Source organism: Lycium ferocissimum, chromosome 12 (assembly GCF_029784015.1).
Source record: "Lycium ferocissimum isolate CSIRO_LF1 chromosome 12, AGI_CSIRO_Lferr_CH_V1, whole genome shotgun sequence".
In the NCBI taxonomy this organism is placed as follows: domain Eukaryota; kingdom Viridiplantae; phylum Streptophyta; class Magnoliopsida; order Solanales; family Solanaceae; genus Lycium; species Lycium ferocissimum.
Genome location: NC_081353.1, coordinates 32,813,940 through 32,836,754, shown reverse-complemented (window position 1 = coordinate 32,836,754; position 22,815 = coordinate 32,813,940). Strand labels below are relative to the sequence as shown.

General features: G+C 35.7%; 2 protein-coding genes across 4 annotated transcripts; both read right to left on the bottom strand.

Annotated features, from left to right (window-relative positions):
• Window positions 1–32: 32 nt before the first annotated feature.
• LOC132040299 (receptor kinase-like protein Xa21) lies at window positions 33–4,224 on the bottom strand. Its single transcript, XM_059430939.1, has 2 exons — window positions 1,207–4,224; window positions 33–698 (listed from the first exon to the last, which is right to left on the bottom strand). The coding sequence occupies exons 1-2, from the start codon at window positions 3,974–3,976 to the stop codon at window positions 322–324; spliced, it is 3,147 nt and encodes a 1,048-aa protein (XP_059286922.1). The 5' UTR covers window positions 3,977–4,224; the 3' UTR covers window positions 33–321.
• Window positions 4,225–8,481: 4,257 nt separating this feature from the next.
• Window positions 8,482–20,958, bottom strand: LOC132039596 (uncharacterized). Of its 3 annotated transcripts, none has more exons than XM_059430093.1 (15): window positions 20,720–20,958; window positions 16,957–17,036; window positions 16,505–16,622; window positions 16,207–16,385; window positions 14,757–14,839; window positions 14,493–14,677; window positions 12,233–12,294; window positions 11,958–12,066; window positions 11,733–11,849; window positions 11,331–11,450; window positions 11,057–11,177; window positions 10,819–10,975; window positions 10,169–10,241; window positions 9,266–9,393; window positions 8,482–8,771 (listed from the first exon to the last, which is right to left on the bottom strand). In XM_059430093.1, the coding sequence occupies exons 1-15, from the start codon at window positions 20,937–20,939 to the stop codon at window positions 8,649–8,651; spliced, it is 1,875 nt and encodes a 624-aa protein (XP_059286076.1). In that variant the 5' UTR covers window positions 20,940–20,958; the 3' UTR covers window positions 8,482–8,648. The 3 variants fall into 3 exon arrangements, with proteins under 3 accessions (XP_059286076.1, XP_059286077.1, XP_059286078.1); XM_059430094.1 differs by lacking the exon at window positions 20,720–20,958 and adding an exon at window positions 17,788–17,830; XM_059430095.1 differs by lacking the exon at window positions 20,720–20,958 and having other exon boundaries at window positions 16,505–16,666; window positions 16,957–17,012.
• Between the last annotated feature and the right edge of the window lie 1,857 nt (window positions 20,959–22,815).

Genomic DNA, 22,815 nt, shown 5'->3' with positions numbered 1-22,815 from the left:
AACGAGGTAGGCATTACCCAACAATTTACACATGAAAAAAGATGCCATTTTTATTAATCAAACATTACAAAACTTAAACTCTAAATTTAAATTCCTATTAAACTATGAATGACTTTACAACAACATAGACAGAACGGAGAACCCAAAAAAAAAAAAGCTCGAGAAGGTTCAGTAGGCCGAAATAAAATTTTCGATCCCAAATTAATCGACATCAAGTTTGTAAAAAGAACCAAAAGGTGGTATGAGGAAGGTTCAGGCAACAGGTTACTAGCCGACAAATGGCTAAAATTAACCAAAACATAAACTGAAAATAAACAAAGTTTAACAAATTTCACTCTCTGTTTTATTCTTCTTTGTTTCCAAGAAGAAACTCTCTTTAAGTTTGCCAAGTCTATTCACTACATCTTTCATATTTACCCTCTCTTCTTGTCTTTCTTTTGTACAGTCCAAAGCCAACTCCATCAAAGAAATTATGCAAATCTCATTTGTAGAAGTGATCTCTTCTTCACCAAAGTCAATATTTCCATCAACAATTGTCTTCAAAGCACTTGGAAATGATTCACTTATCCATTGTCTCATATTCATATTTTCATTGAAAATCTCCTCTGTTGGTCTTCTTCTAGTCACTATCTCTATTAACATTATGCCATAACTGTAAACATCGCCACCAGTGGACACTATTCCCTCCGAGCCATACTCTAAGAAACACAAAAATAGCAAACTAATATGTTATAACGAGTTAAATATAGCGATAGTGTAAAAAGTTTCTATATGGTCAGTGCATGCAAGTTAAATTCATTTGATTCCCCTCCCTACCTACCCTCAACACGATCTACCCTATAAGGGATGGATGTTTTCTTATATAGGAACTAACTGTAAAAGTAGCCACTGGTGGACAATATATCTTCCGAGCTACTCTAAGAAACACACATAAAAAAGGCAAAATAATCTGTTATAACAAGTTAAATAGCGATTGTGTAAAACTTTTCTATGCGACCATATAAGGGTTGGGTGTGATCTATGGTGTAAAACTTTTCTACGCGACCATATAAGGGTTGGATGTGATCTATTGTGTAAAACTTTTCTACCCGACCATATAAGGGTTGGATGTGATCTTAGTTTCCCATATTAAGAAGGGTAAGTGGATGAAAATATATGATGAAAAAAATTAGAATAAGAAAAAAATCAAAGAGAAGAATTGTTTACCTGGTGCAATGTAGCCAACAGTCCCCAATGTTTTAGTTTGTGCCGTGGACTTGTTTTGAGCTAAAATTTTTGAGATCCCAAAATCACTAACGTGTGCCACCATGTCACCATCTAAAAGAACATTTTCAGGCTTCAAGTCACAATGGACTATAGGTGTATCATAACCATAGTGAAGATATTCTAATGCCACAGCCGCATCAAGCATTATGCTAACTCTTTGAAACATGTCCAAGACTTGATGTTCCTTCCCATACAACCAATTTTCAAGGCTTCCATTTGGCATATACTCGAGAACGATGGCTCTTACGTTTTGATTGGAACATGTTGTGATCACCTTCACAAGATTCCTATGCTTAATGCTTCTCAGCACTTCACATTCGGCATCAAACCTCTTGCATCCCTCATCATTTTGAAGATTTAGTACCTTTATCGCGACCATAGTTCCATTAGCCAATATTCCCTTGTAAACAGAACCAGAACCTCCTAAGCCAATCATGTTAGAGCCACTGAAACTATTTGTTGCTTGTTGAAGCTCACGGTATGAAATCAACGGGTGTGTTGTGATTTCTGTTAACTCTTCATGGTCTTGAATGTTCGTCGTTCTTCTTGTTCTTCGCTTGATCCAGACGAACAGAACAACAAGTATGAGGAAAAATGACGCAATTACAGGAATGACAACTGCTAGCACATGTTTCCTAGACTTTGATAGTTTCGGTGCATTATTTGTAGCACATTGAGAAACTTCTGATATAGGTTTCCCACATAAACCTCTGTTTCCAACAAAAGATTGAGGTGAAGATTTTGAAAACACACCACTAGTAGGTATTTCACCTTCTAAATGGTTGTAAGAGAGATTAATTTCTTTAAGGTACTGAATTTTTTCTAAGGACCTTGGGATGTTTCCTGATAACTCATTTGAAGACAAATCCAAGAACTCCAAGCTTAACAAACTGCCAAATGATGATGGAATTGCACTCCAAAATGAGTTGTTTGACAATGAAAGATAACTCAGGCGTTGGAGGTTCCCAAATGTACTTGGAATCATACCGGAAAATTGGTTGCTTGAAAGATCTATACCTTCAATAGCCTTTAAATTTCCAATGTCAAGAGGAAGTTCCCCTTGTATTGAATTTTGTGTCACATTTAGTAAAATCAGGCTATCCATTTTCCATAGACTTATAGGTAGACTTGAGGTGAAGTTATTGAAGCCAAATGAAAGCCATTGCAGCCTAGTGAGATTTCCAATGCAACTAGGAATATTCCCAGAGAGCTCGTTTTCATGTAGAATCACGTCTCCCAAATATACCAAGTCACATGTTTCATCTGGAATTGGCCCTTGTAGCTTGTTTTTGCTTAGATATAGCCTTTGAAGTTGCTTTAGCTCGCCAATCTCTGGTGGAATGGTTCCTGTCAACTGGTTGTCGCTCAAGACTAGCGACAACATGCTGCTCATGTTGCCAATTCCTCTTGGAATTTGTCCCTTGATCTGACCATTCTCTATGTTGAACATTTCTACAGTAGACGAAAGATTGCTAACAGAATCAGGCAAGAAGCCATTCAAGGGGCTGTTAGCCATTATCAGGAATTGAAGCATCCTACAATCCACCAAAGAATTCAAGAATCCAAGCTCTTTTTGTCCTGGTTCATTTGTAAGCTGATTGCCACCAAGATTCAAGAACTCGAGCTCGCGTAGATTTCCCAAGTTACTTGGCACTGGGCCTGCAAAAAAGTTATAGGACAGCTCCAGCTCAATTAGTGTTGTAGCATTTGTGATGTACAATGGGATTTCTCCTTCAAGCTGATTATCTGCCAAGAAAATTCCTTTAAGGTTTGGAAGCTGAAGGCCAACAGAGGTTGGAATTCGCCCCGATAATTCGTTAGCAGTAAAAGCAATGTACTCCAAAGAAGATATGTTGAAAATGGATTCTGGTATTTCACCAGTTAGATTATTATAATCAAATCCCAACATCTTCAACTTTGATAAATTTCCTAATTCTTGAGGAATTGCACCACCTATGTGGTTATTCACACAACCAAGGAATTGCAAAGTGGAAATATTAGTCAATGAAAGTGGAATTGTGCCACTTATTGCATTCTGAGTCACATAAAACCTCTCAAGCCTATTTAGACAACCAATATTCCTTGGAATTTGACCTGTTAAGTTGTTGTAAGACAGAACAAGAGTTCTTAGCTCACTGAATTGGCATAGTCTTGAAGGAATCTCGCCGATAATTCGATTATAACTAAGGTCTATAACTTCAAGATTCAACAGACCCTTTACTTCATTAACCAAGAAAGAACCAGAAAGACTATTGTTTACCAAATAAACAGTACGTAACGATGATATGCTGAAAACTGAAGGAGGAATTGAACCTGAAAGCTGATTATGAGACAAATCCAACTCTACAAGTTGGCTCAGATTTCCAATCTCAGATGGAATATTACCACTAAAACTGTTGTTACTAAGATTAAGCATAGTAAGAAATGACAAGTTAGCTAATGATGGTGAAATTTTGCCTTCAAGAATCATGTTAGGAAGATTTAAAGACATGACCCTTTGGCTTTGTGGAGTACAAGTGATACCAAACCAAGAGCAAAATGAAGTATTTGTAGTCCAATTCTTGGACAAGAAAGAAGTGTTATTTGTAATGAGATGTTTAAAAGATAGCAAAGCTTCAATGTCTGTTCCATTTGGTGAAGCTGCATATAAGGAAAACATAGAATCTTGAAATAGTAATAGTATAAGGACAAGAATATAGCTTTTCTCCATTCTTTTTGCCTTGACAAGGAAGATTTGAAGACTTAATGAGGATTTTTTTCTGCAAGAAATATGTGTTTTGAACCAGACTAACCAACTTCCCAAATGGTCAAGCAAACACAATCTATTCTTCGAATCAAAAGCAACAAGAAAAATAGAAAGAGGCTCTTGCCAAAGGAGACTACTGTCTGTTTAGAAGTACTTATTTCAACTTGTAGAGTAATCAAGCTATTTATTGACAATTTGCATTACAATTTGCTACGTTCTTTTATCATATTTTGTCTAATGAGAATTCAGAAAAGTTTGTGATATTTTCATGCTTGACCAAATATTATGACTTTATGATGGTAAAGTTGATTTCAAACTCCTAGTTAAGCGTGAACATTTATCAGTCAAATGCATGAACCGGGCAGATATGCCAAAATTCAAGTTGGTGAAAATTGTGTAAATGTCATTATTATTGTATTTTTACACGTTAAAACTTCAACTTTTGACTCTTGGAAAGTAGCAAGTATAGTAGTTATAAACTTTCTAATCCACGTTGAAAAAGATTTATTTTTGTACTATCAGTTTTGTCATTTAACATGTTGTAGTTAGAGTAACTTGCTATACTTATTATCAGAGGCGAATCTAGAATTTAAACTTTAGGGGTTCAACCTTTTAAGATTCTTAATTGAACTCATTGTATTTTAAAAGTTATGGATTCATATCTATTATTTAATGTAGTTTTAATAATTTTTTACACATAAATTTATGCTCCTTATCGAAAGTTAGGGGTCCACTTATAAGGCTACATAAGCCCCTGCCTATTATGGACAGATATCTGAAGTTATCTTTTATAAAGATTTTTTTTACGCCATTAGCGTTTAAAAGTCAAGCTCATTGGGGAAATGGGAATGCGTTGACATATTTTTGTCTTCATATATGATGTCTAATTATTTATAGAACGGTTAATCAATGGCTCAAACTGGTGAAGACCAGTCTTCCTAATTTAATGTTATATGGTGGAAATTAGTAAAAGGGAAATAAATACACCAGCTTCCAACGAACATTTCATTGACAATAGTTTGTCAGCAAAACAAAACAAAACAAAGAGATTTAATGTGACTAAAAAGTCAAAGGACTTGTAGGTCACATAGGTTTGACATTATTATTGCACTTTTGATATATCCGTTATTAATTAATTCTAGTGTTGATTGTGAAATTTCACCAAGCATATTTAACTCTGATTTAGTTAAAATGTTTGCTCTTTATCCCCTTTACATAGGAAATATGCAATTTTTAGAACTGTATTACCCTTAAATATGGAATAACATACAAAGAGAAAAAGATCAAAAGTGCATAATTTATTAAGTTAGAATATGTCACCAGAATCAAAACCAGAATTTGTTGATATTTTAGGAACTAAAAGCATTAAATTCTCATTTACTTTATAGGAAAAAGGGTCAAATATACCCCTTTACTTTAGTTTAATGGTTAAATATACCCTCCGTTAGTCAAAGTAGATACACATATCCCTTCCGTTAGTCAGAGTAGCTAAATATACCCCTTCCGTTAAGAAAGTAAACAAATATACCCCTCAGTTGATAAAATCCCCAATTCCACCATTAATTACCCGATTTAACTTAAAAAAACCCATGCCCGACCCGCCCCGACCCGCAAATTAAATTCTTTCCACCCAAATATACCCACCACCACTACAACCGACCCAACACAACCACCACCACCACTTCCACCATCACCACTACCACTGAATGTGTAAAAAGAATGTATAGAAAACCAGTCACAATAAAGAAGAATGAATCTATCAACACCAAATTGACGAAATCAAATTGCATGAAATTCTTCTGTAATATTCTCCTTTCTCTTTCTTTTACCTTTTTCTGTTTTTTCTTTAATCTTTTTATTTTGTACTTCCTTGTTTGTTTCTAGGAAAAACGTCAGGACTTCTTTTCATTTTTTCTTTAACTTTTCAATAACTAAGGGCTAAGGTGGATAAAAAAAATAGAATGAAAGAAAAATAGTGGTAAAGAAGCTTACCATTGTTGTCGGAACTGTTTAGGGGGTAAGGGGCAAGAGGGAGTGCTAAACAGTGGTGGCGGTGGTGGTGGAAGTGGTGGTGGTTGTTGTGTTGGGTCGGTTGTAGTGGTGGTGGGCATATTTGGGTGGAAAGAATTTAATTTGCGGATCGGGGCGGGTCGGACATGGGTTTTTTAAAGTTAAATCGGGTAATTAATGGTGAAATTGGGGATTTTATCAACTGAGGGGTATATTTGTTTACTTTCTTAACGGAAGGAGTATATTTATCTATTTTGACTAACGAAAGGGGTATATTTATCTACTTTAACTAACGGAGGATATATTTAACGATTAAACTAAAGTAGAGGGTTATATTTGACCCTTTTTCCTACTTTATATGTAGACCGTAGTGCGTACGCAAGAAGAATGAACACATTTAAGAATCCTTGTGTTACTTATTAACTAGTAAACTTAACCGCGTTTCGCGCGGTCGTAAAATACATTATTAAATATATAATTTAATCTAATATTTATATATTAAAAAATAATCAAAATTATTGTTTCCGTAAACTAAAGTTATCTTTAATTTTTCTTTCAAAAGGTTAGCTTAAACATAAAGTTTGTAATTTCAACTCATATTCATTTTGCAAAAGAAAAAAAGAAAAAAATAAACAAAACTTCACCTACATTTTATATTAAACAAAGAAGCTAAAATAAAAATAAATAACAATAACCACACAACAATTAGACCTAAATCAAAATTGTCTAAATATCTTGTTGTTGGAGAAGCATGATTTCACTATCATCGTTGGTAAGGTTACACTGGCTTATAGAGTTAGAAATAAATTATTAATTAGTTTTTGAGGAGAGAATAAGTAGTGCTTATTTATATTTTTCTACAGAAGAAATATGAATTCATGTGATATTCTTCTATCAAGCTTTGAGCCATTGATAAAAAATTAGGAGTAGAAACATCATTTTATTTCATGCTCCTTATAGGTAAAATATCTCATTCATATGAATTAGTCATTTTAAAATTAGAAATTAAATGTAAAAGTCTTGTTAAAAGAGAAATATGTTGCTGCAAGAACAACTTTCTCGAAACCCCGACCGTAATTGAGCCAAGCTATTCATACATTCTTATTACAAGCACCACAAAACATTCATAATTAGATCGAAACTCAATTTTTTTCTTTTTCTAAAAGAAGTTTTCCCTTCCTTAATTAAAGTATTCATAGAAATCAACGCATTATTATATGGGCAAAATGTGGCGTTTTGAACTTGAAAAAGACAAATATAGACAAATATAGTGATACCAAGTTCTTGTCCTTACATTCTTAAAGATGCAATGGCCTTATGAGACTGCTATAGTGCTGTAACGTCTATTGCTTTACTAAATATACCCTCCCAACTAACAGCTCTAATATCTCAAATAGGGTTCCTAAAATTGTGAAACTCAATCTCAAGTGGTCTTGGTTGTATACAATGATACCAAAAACATATGTAGTATCATATAAATATACACAAAAATAATACTTTTTCAGCCATAGAGTATATTGTGAACCTTTTCGTTGATCTTCAGATATTGTAAATTTGTAACCAATTAACCCCATTCTGTTATCACCGCGTTCCAATAAAAATTTCCTGCCGAAAAAGCTCTTATCGAAACATAACAGGTCATGACAAAACTTCTTCGTACCTGTGACATTCAGCCATTTAAGTGTCAAAAAGACAAAAAATATTGTTAGAATTATAATACATGATGAATAACCAAAATTTCAATTGCAATGAAAATTTTAGGATGAATCAATGCAATTTAAAAGGAACTAATGAGAATTGCCATAGTGCACGCTCACAATTTGGTTGAAGCAAATACATTTCAAGTTGTAGCAAAAACCTGTGGTGTCATATTTTGGCAGCTTCAAAAGGTATCTGACCACAACGATACATTTGCCCAAAGCTATTGCCACCTATATGTTCCTTTTCCTCATAGTCTTGGCCACAACCACACTATTGCAAAAATGTTAAATAGGAATGGTGAATCTGTGGAAATTTAAGCATCAGAGAGCAAAGAAAACGTTTATTTTAGCGGGGGACACCAATATGAGAGGTTTTCTATAACTGATGATATAACTAAATACTCATTAAGATATATTAAATGTGATAAAAACAATTAATTTCCAATTATTAAAAAAATTAAATGAAGAAAATGTAGGGAAAAGCCAAAAAAAGGAGAAAAAAGATAAAATAAAATCCTTAGCCATGGAGAAGTGCCACATCACCTTATCTATGCCTAACTTCATTATATATATAGATCTTTCTTATGAGTTTCCATTTTTGTTACTTTTATCATGCAATATTCTTTCGTTTAACTTTAGTTCTGCAATCATCCTCATCATTTTGAAATGAATTTCAAGTTATATACAACAAAGAGGTTTTGCCGCTAAAACTGGAAGAACCTCACAGGGAAAAAAATCATGTCATGAACAGGTCAATCATAGTTTTAACTGTACATTTGGGAAGTGTAGAATAGGTGATACATTTTCAAATGCCTTTTTTGTACATCACATAATGGTTCAAGGAAATGCAGAATTGTTTGGGGGTTTGGAGGGACACTGGCGTTGCGTCGTCCTTCGTTCCTCAATGACATGAAGAAAAAAAAACGTCATGCCAAAGCTTCAGCCATAAGTGAACGATGCTTCTGTTGCTGCTCATACAGGTCGCGGAAGATGCTGTATTTGGCATCGTGGTACTTCTTCACTTTCGCGTCTTTAGACGGATGGACAACCTGCCATCAACCGCATGGAAACCATAAGGACAGTAAGGATCGATGAACCTTAAAGGAAATACGTTTTTCAAAGAGGTCGCACCAGGTACATAGTCCATAGTGGAAGATATAAGATAAAATTACCAGAATCTGGTTTTGCACAGTAAAAAAAGGCAAAACATGAGCAAGTTGCAAGAGAAAGAGAGAACGGACAATAAATAAATACTTCCTCCGCTTCAATTGAAGTGTTTTAGTTTGACTAGGAACAAATTTAAAAAAAATAAGGGAGACTTTTGATTTTGTTGATCTTAACTAAAGATGTGTGTAATGTAATAGAAAGAAGCATTCTTATTGAAACTGACTAAAAAGGAAAATAAGACACTTGAATTGAAAAGGAGGGAGTAAATATTTTAAAACATAAAAAGGAAGGCAGCAACTATGTGCTGAGACTTATGTGGCTAAAGGTTCCTCTTCGTGTGAAACAGGAGGATAATGTACAATAGTCACATACAGACCTGACCAGCTGCATTCATTGCCTTCATGGCTTCACGAACGGTAGGATATTTCTTTGAAGCAACAGCACCAAGAATAGCAGACCCCAACAGCACAGATTCATTTTCGCGAGGAAGAATGATAGGGTAACCTGCACAAGACATGATACAGCTTGGAATTGTTTAATATATCCAAAACACACAGAAAATTAGGATTATTCAGTACTGAGTTTGAAGGCTTCATGCAGATACTGAAAGATAAACAAATTGAAAGCTGTTCTAGATGAGGTCCAAGCAAGGATATTTATGCAAGCTTTGATTTTTTGTTCTGGTGTCAAAAACGAGCATATTAAGCAAAGCTTTGCTTTTTCTGGCGTCAACAAGGACGGAATGACAGTGCATTTTACAAGAATAGTTCAACTCTGTACAGTTACCAACAACAACAACAACACACCCAGTGAAATCCCACAATGTGGGGTGTGGGGAGGGTAGAGTGTACGCAGACCTTACCTCTACCTTGGAAGGTAGAGAGGCTATTACCGACAGACCCTCGGCTCAAGAGAAAACTTGACAACTCAGTACAGTTACCCAAAAAAAAAAAGAAGAAGTAGAATAGTTCAACTCTGGTTCACTTCTACGAAACTGAAAACAGATACCCAAAAGCTTAGATGTGTAAGATGCTCTTCTAAACCTAAAAAAAAATGCCAGTTAGCAGCTCCCAGGCCACTGGATAACTGAATAATATTTAAGCTTTGATTTAAATTTGCTTCAACTGACTACCTGATTGGGAATGAATATTTAATAATCTCTTGCAATGTATTTATGCAGAAAGTAAATGCATCCACAGCATGATATATTCATCCACTTCATGTAGATCACATAATTCATTGATAAACAGCATAAAAAGAGGGGGAGAGAGAGAGAGACCAATAATATCCGCATGCTCTTGAACAAATAGGCGATTCTTTGCAAGTCCACCACAGGCAAGTAGTGTGTCAATCTGGACATAAAGAAACAATTACATGGAAGAACATCATTTCAAGCAATGCAGTAATATTCGTTCAGGTTTCAAAGTGAAAGGCACATACACTTCATGCTAAAAGCTTTCAGCATAACAAAAGCAATAAATAGAAGATCAAAGTGATCAATAACAAATGGATGAAAGTTCAACGTAGGTGTCTGGCACTGACATTTTCCACCAATTAGTCAGCATGGAATTGAATATCATAATCAGAAAGAAAGAAATCTCATCAACCACCCGAGCAAATGATTAAAGCTCCTATGCAAAGACACTGATATTAGACCAAGATAGTTATAAATCGGCTAGGTATCGACATGGCATATTGACATCACTACAGACAGATAACCCTGTGGTGACATTTCTTAAAGTCTTCCTTCATAGCTGATGCTTTATTTATATATGGAAATTATCAGAAAGCATGAATCTGGAAATTTAGCGGTTGCAACTGCTTTTAATCAGAATCTACATGAGCTATCAGAGTACAAAATATAAGTAATCCCAAATAAGAGAGCAATAGCAATTCAATGCATAGTAGTATCAGGAAATGAGTCCTCACCTTATGTCCATTAGCATTGCAGTGCTCTACTATATGGCGGGTTCCATATGCAATGCCCTGTACTGTGGCAAGATAGAGAAGTGCCAGCTGCTTTTCACTAGTGTCCAGTGTCAAACCAGAAATCGTACCTTTTGACTTTGGGTCCGCAATAGGAGACCTGACAGAAAATTTGTATGTAATCTATAACGGATAGGCAATCGGGGTGAAAAGCTTATTAACCAATTCTACAGCACTATACCTGTTACCATGAAAATCTGGGAGAATATGAATATCATTAGTCAATGCAGCTATAAATGGTGACCCTTCATCTTGCTTCATTGATTCCAACATCTCATTTAACAAGTCAAATATTGAGATTCCTAGCAGAAGATAAACTTTAAGTTTTAAGCAGGAGAACACCACAAAAAGGGGGAGAAAAAAAAAAAAAAAAAGCAAATTGCAAGGGAGTCAAGAGAACTTTGACAAGGAGCACCAGAAATATTTCCATAAGTGCCACATCAAGGTCCTCTTACTTCGAGATGCAGCACGATTTGCAAGATGAGGAGATGCGACGTGATTTTCAATTATATGGTCTAGCAGTGAACCAGTAGCACTCTGTCCTCCTTCAGTGAGCCAGTACTCGGGCACCATTGCTGTAAATATTGCGAAGAACAAAATGACGGAACATCATTTGCTTGTAACAAAAGCAATAGGATATGCAGATAAAATATAGGAACCAATGTTTCAACCAAATGCAGAACCTAATATCTAACCATAAGCAATTCTTATACAGCTTTTAGCAATAATAATGTCAGTTCGACTATGCATATGCTGAACAACCCCTAAACCTTGATATACCTTGATATTTTATCATTTTCATCATTTCTACAAAAACGGTATGAAGGAACAGGAGTACATTGCAATTGTAGGTGTACCTGACCAGAAAGGTCCCCAGACTCCAGGTATGAATAACTTTGTCCTGGATACTGCCATGTGGCATGTGGAAGTACCACATACGAGTACCATACGCCTACTTATAGCATCCTCATCATCTTTCAAACATGCAGTAACAATCCATCAATAAGTAAATCTAGTCGACAATATAAGCAAAGATATTTTGATCATTCAACATAATCCAGAAATTACTCAATGATAATAACCTATAGATTCAGAATTTGATGCAGGTACACTTTCCATTACACCCACACCACCAGCATGAGCATCTATCAGTGCAGTCCCTACTGGTGTCCCCGCCATCAAACCCAATTCCTGAAACATAAAGCAGCACCTTAGTAAAGTAACTCAAGCATGAAGTAAGTAAGTGCGCTTATAACCGTCAAAAACCACAAATGCTTGCATCATTGGGAATGATTGTGTGCTTCTTTTCACTTTTGATAATAATCAAGAAGGAGTCTGATTCTTGTAGATTCTTCACCTTTGCAGCATTCAGTGTTAAACCCGAACCCAAAGCATGACCAGGGAATGCTACACTTCGCCCTGCACATTTTTATTATAAAATCATGATAAGAATAATTAAGCAGTTCTTAAAATCAAAATTTCTTAAGACGACGAAGATGCCTGAGGAATGGAGGTGGAGTATGATGGTTCCTTTGTACAAGAACAAGGGTGATATTCAAAGTTGCAACAACTATAGAGGGATCAAGCTGCTAAGCCACACTATGAAAGTGTGGGAAAGGGTGGTGGAGATGAGGGTGAGAAGAGGCGTGTCCATTTCAGAGAACCAGTTTGGATTCATGTCGGGGCGCTCGACTACAGAAGCCATTCATCTTGTGAGGAGACTGGTGGAGCAGTATAGGGAGAGGAAGAAGGACTTGCACATGGTTTTCATCGACCTAGAAAAGGCCTACGACAAAGTGCCTGTAGAGGTTTTGGCGGAGATGCTTGGAGGCTATAGGTGTACCGTAGCGTACATTAGGGCGATCAAGGACATGTATGAGGGAGCCAAGACCGGGGTAAGGACGATGGGAGGTGACTCGGAGCACCAGTGGAGATGGAGTTGCACCAGGGATCAGCTCTTAGCCCATTTTTTTTGCCTTAGTGATGGATTGTTTGACGCGGCAAATCCAAGGTGAGGTGCCATGGTGTATGTTATTCGCGGATGATACAGTCTTGATTGACGAGACACGCAGTGGAGCGAACGCTAAGCTGGAGGTTTGGAGACAAACTCTGGAGTCTAAAGAGTTCAAGTTGAGTAGGACCAAGACAGAGTACATGGAGTGTAAGTTCAGTGACGTGACCAATGAGGCTGGCGTGGAAGTGACGCTTGGTACCCAAGCCGTCCAAAAGAAAGGAAGCTTCAAACATCTTGGGTCTATTATACAAGGAAATGGAGATATTAACGGTGATGTCTCACATCGTATTGGTGCACGGTGGATGAAATGGAGGCTCGCCCGGGAGTGTGTGATAAGAAGCGTGCCACCAAAACTTAAAGGCGGTGTTCTACAAAGTGGTTATGAGACCGACTTGTTGTACGGCGAGTGTTGGGCGATCAAGAACTCTCACGTCCAAAAGATACGAAAGTTGCGAAAATGAGAATGTTGCGATATGTGTGGGCACGCCGGGCAGAGCAGATAGATTAGGAATGAAGATATCCGAGATAAGGTGGGAGTGGCATCGGTGGAGGGACAAGATGCGGAAGCGAGGCGAAATGGTTTGGGCATGTGAGGAGAGAGACACGTATGCCACAATGCGGAGGTGTGAGAGGTTAGCTATGGATGGTTTCGAAGAGGTAGAGGTAGGCCGAAGATGGAGAGAGAGAGGTGCTTAGACAGACATGGCGCGATTCCGGAACTTACCGAGGACACGACCTTAGATAGTGAGGTTATGGAGGACTCAGTTAGGTGGCTAGTAGGTAGTCGTAGTTTTGATATATAGTCTATTGCCATTTGATGCTTGTTACTATTTGTTGTTTCTTGTACTTCAATTATCTTATTTATCCGTGGTAGCCATCGCTTTTTTTTCTCGGATCGCTCTATCATGACTTGTTCGCTTTCTTTAGTTTCATTTTCATTTGCTTTGAACTTGTGCTTATCCGACCTTTCTTATGTTTTCTCTTCGAGCAAGGTCTTTAAAAACAACCTCCCTATCTTCCGAGATAGAGGTAAGGTCTGCGTACACTTTACCCTCCCCAGACCCCACATTGTGGGATTTCACTGGGTATGTTGTTGTTGTTGTTGTTGTTGTTGTTGTCAAAGTCAAAATTTCCACCATACGAACAACATAAATAAATATTGACCCTTCGAGACAATTTACCTAAAAAGTTCAAAAGATAATTTTTGAAGTGGCAAATTTGTAAATTTTGATCCATAAATAAATTAGAAAACAGTAACAAACAAACACAAAAAGAGAAAGAAATTAATAAATGAAGGAAAAGGATGCGAAGCAGAAACTACCCCTGTTTGCCAAGAGGTACAGATCAGTAAATGCTGCTGGCAACCTAACATGAAATGATGCAAATATTTTCCTCTTTTTATTTTAGTAAGACAAGACAAATCCCCACAACTAATCCCTCATACATGAGAGGTGATTGTATCTGTTTCCGAGATTCATTGCTCAATTTTCAAACTCTTTCAACAGCCTCACATTGTAGCATGGCTTCAGATAAGATGATGAATTTTTTTTTTTTTTTTTCAAGTCATAAATTTTGGTCATTTAGATGAAGCTCCAAGAATTACCTATCTTAGCATGGTGCCCGTCAATAAGATCACCTAAACCAATCTCCTCCCAGAATCCATCATCCCATCCACAAGCTTCCATACCACGGGAATCTTTCTCATTTATCTGCTGCATGTGTGCATGGCCTAGATATGTCCATTTGCAGACAGTGGTGCATAGACTCCTCGTGTCATCTCCTGTTGCTCTAATAAGTTAACAGAATAGATGACATCACCTCCTCCTGTTTAAAACTTCAAAGTTATAGTTCATGAGCTGTTTCTTACTTGTATGTTAACCAATCACTTAGATCCATCCAGCGAAATGCCATCGACCAGGATTCTTGGAGATTTTCCTTCACCCACAAGAGCTGTAAAAACAATTTTCTATCAACAAGCTATAGATAAAGTATAGCAAGATATGATGATCAAGGAAGTAACTAAGCAGAAACTTCAACTTTTCCTTTTTGACTTCCCACGGTAGAAAACAAGAAGCGTGAAGGTGTCAAGAGCATATCTCTTGGAATTTAACTGATCTCAGATAATATTGTCATTTGATAAACTAATGGCATAAAAAAAGAAAGCATGCATTTCCTAATGATGCAAGGAGCTTCCTTAAAGCCTAATGGGATGGAACATTTCATAGATAGCTGTGACGAGAAAACTCTATAATATGATAAAATACGACTTCAATGAAAAGCTAAGAAACGCTATCTGTTAATTTGAACTAAATACAAAATGAACAGTCAAATGGGATGAGTCCAAGAAAATCTATAGTACTATGAGATTGTATCAATCTGTATATCTAACTCTTGTATTATTAAACATAACACAACTAGCGGAACTATTGTTATTGTTACAACGCCAAAAAGCTATGGAACCATGGCATCCCGTTGGTTTTACTTTTCATCCATGTCACCACTCTTAGTGTGAGGTTAAGTTTTTTTATTTTTCAACAACTCTTAGATGATAAGAATGCCGAGGGGGGTTTACCGGAAACAGAGTCTCTACCCAACCAAAGGTAGGGGTAAGGTCAGTGTACACCCTACCCTCCCGCACCCCACTTGTCGGATCACACTGGATGTGTTGTTGATTTTGTTGTTAGATGATAAGCGTTGTTCACTACAAAACTGTGAGAAACAAGAGAAGAAATTTGGAGAATGCTTAGATGATATTTTTAATTTTCGACTGACTTAACACTAAATTTTATCATTACTCCTCCTTATACTCAAGGTGGTAAAACCAACTTAAGTTCGCTATAGTGAACTCACCAAGCCTGAACCAGAACTTGCCAGAAGAATTGCCAATGGGTAAAAGTCCCCTGCAACTGGAGCAGTCACTGAAAGACTCACAATCCCACCAGTACGGTCCAGCAAGAGACTAGAATATAAAACTAAGAAACAGAATGAAAATTCAAGCCAGGTGAACGGCCTGAATTAGAATCTGTCAAAATTGTAGAGGGTCTAATATTATGTGAAAGCAAGAGAAGATATTCTTGGATACATAGATGACTGCACGATGTAATATGAGAGGTGCGAAGTACCTTATTCACTTACTATATCTCTTCAATGTGGGACTAATTAATATTTGACTAACTTATCACTAACATTCTAGTAGAAGTATTGCCATAAAGGGTCACTTAAACTAACCAATAAATGGTACTTTAAAAAATCAAGAATATCATTCACGAAAAAAGATCCAAGACATAAACAGCAGTCCTTCCTACTCGTATATGTACCTTTGGTGGCTCCATCTCAGGGGATACGCCTCCTCCACAATACTGTAGTACAGGTGAATTAGAGGCGTTGATCCTCTCAGCTTGTTTTACAGCTCTATGGTCCATCCACACTATGATGTTCCTTCTAGTATCACCACTCCATGAAACCGTGACAGGTTCACCCTCAGAATCAACAGCAACTGCATAGAGGAACCAATTCATCCATTTTATTTACTACCGCAATTCTGAATTTATATAATTCAATCAACACACTGGACAGATTCACCAAGATGAACTGCAGCAGTTAGTGACTACATACCAAGAGAACAAGTAGCAGCAAATCCCAGTCCCTTAACTTCTTCCTTGGAAACGTTTCCGAGGGAACATGCCGTTTTTACAGCAGTGCAGACAGCTAACCAGATATCAGTCGAAGATTGCTGGATTTGACAAACCACATAAATGAAATCAGAAGCACAAAGAACTGAAAAGGAAGAAATCAAGCACTACTTCAGAAAAACAGAGTACGGTTTTCTCATTTCTACCTTTTAATTAACATCTTACTATCAAGTAACATATTATAATGTGACACAACCACCAAAAATTGACTAAAAGAGATTGAGGGAAATCAACCATATAGACAAACAACATCAAGCAAGAACAAGGAACGTCCATTCTTAAAATAGTGATGGAAATCAACCATATAGGCAAACAACATCAAGCAAGAACAAGGAATGTCCATTCTTAAAATAGTGATGTTGACTGACGTCTGACCTCAACACAGTCACCGTCTTTCCATATCTGTATTGGACTACTGGCAGAACCTAGAAGCTTCCCATCCTCATTAAAGAGACCTGCACTAGATTGTGATCTTAACATTAATTACATAAGACCAATCAGCATTGAAAATAGCAACAGAAGCTTAACGTTTCAAAAGTGCTATTGTTAGTAGTTTGGCCAAGCTGCCAAAATCTGCTTATTTTAAAAAGAGTATCTTTTTTTCTTTTTTGACAAAGTAATAAGTTTCAATTAAAGAAGGGCAAAAAACATGCACATAGACAAGCAGTATACCAAAAGGTAGAAGACCTTACAAAAAGACATGGTTTTCTCCGAAAGACATCCAACTTTCTACAGATAAAGGAACCTCGTGGGTGCACCAAAAATAATAAGGGAATTTGAGGTTACTCCTCAAGTGTACACGATCGTTCTCTAAGATCTCATATTCTTCTCTCTCCAAACAATCCACATGATTCTTCCACCATAACCAATATCAAAAGCCCCATAACACTAATCATAATCAGCTTCAACCGACCAATAATGAAAAACAAAGACCAAAAATAACAATCAAGACAAAAATCCCATGATTTTTTCACCATAACCAATCTCAATACCCCAGGAAAAAACCTATCACAATTAAGTCATACCAACAAGCATCAAACTTACATATTGCAAAATCCAAAATTCAAGAAAAAAATAAGACTTTTTCACCATAACCGATCTCAAAACCCCTGAAAAACCAATCACAATTAAGTGATACAAACAAGCACCATATTCGCAATACTGCAAAGAATTTATTCAGAAAAAAAAAAAAAAAAACACCTACACCTACACGAGCACTGCCAGTACCAACACCCATACCATCAAGTCAACGTCAACACACAAAACCATGAATTTTTCACCATAACCAACCTCTAAACCCCAAAACAAACCAACTTTACAATTAATTCATACCAACAAGCACCAAATTCACATACTGCAAGAACTCATTCAGGGGAAAAAGAAAAAAAAGAAGAAGAAGAAAAAGAAGAAAAATCCACCTGCACGAGCACTACCAGTACACCAACATCCACACCAATAAGGAAACAAAACCAAAAAATAACCATTAAGTCAACGTCAACACAAAAAGCTACAATGATTTTTTCACCATAATCAATCTCAAAACCCCAGGAAAAAAAAACCAACTTTACAGCAATTCATACCATCAGGCACCAAATTCACAATACTGCAATAATTCAGTCAAATAAAGAAAACCCATGATTTTTTCACTGTAACCAACCTCAAAAACCCAGAAAAAAAAAAAAACAACCTTTACAATTCATTCATACCAACAAGCACCATATTCACAATACTGCGAGAATTCAAAAAGGGAAAAAAAAAATTACAATACAGCAAGAATTCAAAAAAAAAAAAACCTTTACAATTCATTCATACCAACAAGCACCATATTCACAATACTGCAAGAATTCAAAAAAAAAAAACCAACTTTACAATTAATTCATACCAACAAGCACCATATTCACAATACTGCAATAATTCCAAAAAAAAAAAAATGCATAGGCACTGCCAGTACCAACATCAACACAAAAAAACCCATGATTTTTTCACTATAACCAATCTCAAAAACCCCATAAAAGACCAACTTCATACCAACAAGCACCAAATTCACATACTGCAAAAATTCATTCAGAAAAAATACCCACTTGCTAAGTCAACATCAACCCAAAAAAAAAAAACATGAATTTTTCACTATAACCAATCTCAAAACCCCATAAAAAAACCAACTTTATAATTAATTTATACCAACAAGCACCATATTCACAATACTGCAAGAATTCAAATGAAAAAAAAAAAAAAAAACACCTGCTACCCAACAAACACACCATTAAGTCAACATCAACACAAAAAAGTGGAAAAAAAAAACATGATTTTTTAACTATAACCAACCTCAAAACCACAGTGATGTAGGCTATGTGTCCACTAAACAGTATATGAGGGAAGGACTTGGTTATCTATCAGTTTCCTGAGACAGTGCAGTAAGTAAATAGACAAGATATTACCATGAAAAGCGCCTTGCTCAAGGGAACCACGACCTACCTCGTAGGATTTCCAACTCCATTACACTGAGCAACTTCATATTACAACTCTTGCAACCTAGGAATTAACACACTTAATCTCTCAACCCTTATAATAACTCTAGTCAAAGACACTCTACTACACCTAGACTAACTCTAGCCTAGTGTACCACCCAAAAGTTTGTGAGGATTAACCTCCTACAAGCAACCTTTGAGAATTCAAAATACCTATTAACAGCTTCTTAAAAGAGAAGAGTAGGTTTACAGTTTAAAGAACAAACAAACAAAGACTCACAACAACCAAAGAACATAAGACATAACTGTGTCCGGATCAGTAACATAATCAGGTGTCCGGATCAGTCCTTGGTGTCACCGGATCAAGTGTGAAGTGGCTTTGTTCTTGAGAGCACTTGAGAACTTGTGGCAGCAAGGTTTGCACAAGATAGTTTAGGTTTTCAAGTGGTACCCAATATGTTGGAACATGTTGTATATATATTGGGGAGCATGTGGGTGTGATAGAGACCACTCATCCCATGTTTGACTTAAAGCATGGGCCGCAGCACTGCTGTACAGTTGTGCAGTGGGCAGTGCAGCTTTACAGCTGTTACTGCTGACTGTACGACGTACAGAGAGAACAGATCGCAAACCAGGTCTCTCTCTGTTTCTCCAGCAGTTTGACAATCATCAAAACGTAGAATGCACCTAGTCTTATCACACAAAAAATACCAACTTTACATTTACTTCATACCAAACAAGCACCAAATTCACATACTGCAAGAATTCATTTTAAAAAATGATTCTTTTCACCATACCAATCTCAAAAACCCAGAAGAAAAAAACCATCTTCACAATTAAGCCATACCAACAAGCACCATATTCACAATACTGCAAAAAATTCTTTTTCACTGCCAAGTACCAACATCCACACCATTAAGTCAAATTCAACACAAAAACCCATGATTTTTTCACTATAACAAACCTCAAAACCCCATAAGAAAACCAACTTTACAATTAATTCATACCAACAAGCACCAAAACTCACAATACTGCAAGAATTCATTCAAAAAAAGAACCCCATCTGCACAAGCACTGCCAGTACCAACATTCACAAAACTAATCATAAGTCAACACAAAAATGTGATATTTTCACCATAACCAACCTCAAAACTCCAGAAAAAAAAAATCAACTTTACAATTAATTCATACCAACAAGCACCAAATTCACAATACTGCAACAATTCAGTACAAAAAAACAACTTTCCAATGAATTCAGACCAACAAGCACCAAAATCACAATACTGCAACAATTCAAAACAAAACAAAAAACCAACTTTACAATTAATTCACACAAACAAGCACCATATTCACAATACTGCAAGAATTCAAAAAACACCTGCTACCCAACAAACACGCCATTAAGTCAACGTCAACACAAGAATTCAAAAACACCCTGCCACCCAACAAACACGCCATTAAAACAAAAAAGTGAGAAAAAAACCCAACTTTACAATTAATTCATACAAACAAGGTTTTTTCACACGCCATTAAGTCAACATCAACACAAAAAAAGTGAAAAAAAAGCATGGTTTTTTCACAAAAAACAATCTCAAAACCCCACAAAAACCCAACTTTACAATTAATTCATACAAACAAGCACCATAAAAAAAAAAAAAAAAAAACTGTACCTGCACGAGCACTACCAGTACCAACATCAACACCAAGAAATACTGAACGAAGAGTTGTTGGAAGAAGGGTAGTTGTTGTCATTTCCACGTTAGATTTTGGAAATGAATTAAAACGGTAATATGAAGAGTTGTTGCCTTGCTGGTTTTCTAAAAGTAGTGAGGTTGTACTTCTATCTGTCATGGATTTTCTTGAATCTATTTTCTTTTCTTTATAATCCATTTTTGTCCCTTTCCTATTTTTTTTTTTTTTTTGTGGTTAAATTTTGTACTACTATTTGGTTTGATATTTAAAGATCTGGAAAAATAACTGGTTTTTTTTTTTTTTTTTCTATGATGATGATGTGAAGAAGAAGAAGAAGAAGATGATGATGAGTATCTAAATTTTGATTATCTATTATTTTGCTATAAGTTAGTTAATATGATTAATATTTTTGTGTTTTTGTGCTTGTCTTGGTATAGTGCATGACAATTATAATGTATTTGCCTAAGAAATAAATGAATGGTGTTTTATGAATGATAGAATGGTAATGTGTGGATGGGGTTGCATTTAGGGGAATGGACACAAATGTAGAAAAAAAGAATCTACTTAATTTGAAATATAGAATTAAAAGTTATCACTAGTGTAATAATCTAAAAAACAAAATTACTCTAAATGGAATATTTTTTGGAAAAGACATAGAAATAAATTTAGTTAAGTTTTTAAAAATAACGGTCTAAATTGTTTGTATGCAGTTTGATTGTTATACTAGATACTTATTATATATAGCGGCTATAAATTTTGTTAAAAGATCTTAAAAAATTTGAGACGTGTGATGTTATCATTGTACGTTCAATAGATATCAAATCAGTGAAAACTCACGTAATTTATAAGTCGCATGTGTATGTTTTCACTCCTGTTGGTGATGCGATTATAGTAAATCGAATAAACCGATCTTGTTTCTGTAAGCTCCATTTGATCGATCATCAAATTATAACTAGAGCTTATGAAACTACTTATTCACAAAACTTTATTCTAAGCAGACAACTTGCTTCTATGGAGCTCATGTAAGCTTTTCATTACTGGTATTGTCATAAAATGATCACTAAAATAAAAGCAATCATTTTTTTTTCGTACTAATGCCAATAGTGTCTAAAGCCAATTTCTCTTCATCATTCAAAATACTAAAAGGCTCAAATATCTTTATCGAATTATCAGAAATGGCTCATTTATACCACTCATCAATAGTTTGGCTCATTTCTGCCATCAAACTATCCAAAATGATTCATTTATGCCACTCATCAATAATTTGGCTCATTTATGCCGTCGCCGTTACCAAAATCACTTATCCATGCCATTTTTCATTAACCCCAATTTTATAATACCGGATATGACACGTGACATTCAATTAGAGGTCTACATCGTTTAATTAAAGCAGCCTAATTTTTAAATTCCAAATAAAAAAAATCGATCCATACACCTGACCCAACCACCCACAACCATAATCTAGTTGGAGGCCACGTGTCATATATGGTATTGTAAAACCAGCGTTATTAAAAAAATAACATGAATGAGTCATTTTAGTAACAACGATGGCATAAATGAGCCAAATTATTGATGAGTGGCATAAATGAGTCATTTCGGATAGCTCGATGACATATATATGGCCAAACTATTGACGAGTGACATAAATAAGCCATTTTTAATAATTCGACGATATATTTGAGCCTTTTCCATTCAAAATACAGGTGGAGAATATAATATCCAAAGTTCCCAGAATATAAAAAGCCAAATAATAAAACGAGAAAAAAGTCTTATACTGAAAAGATAGATGCATTTTCAAAATTTGGGAGCCGCTGTATCGCTGTGACCACTGGACCTTAGACCTTAGCCCACCTTCGCACTTAGAAAAAAAAAACTAATGATTACTTTTAGTACCTTAATTAGTTATCATTTCAATTTTTATTGTTATGATACAAAATACATTTAATTTTTAAAACTTACACTTTAGATATTATAGTAAAATAATTTAATTATTATATATTCCCAACATAAAAATAAAAAATCACATACTTAAGTATCATAAGAACTAAAATACAAATTTATCCGTGACAGACCA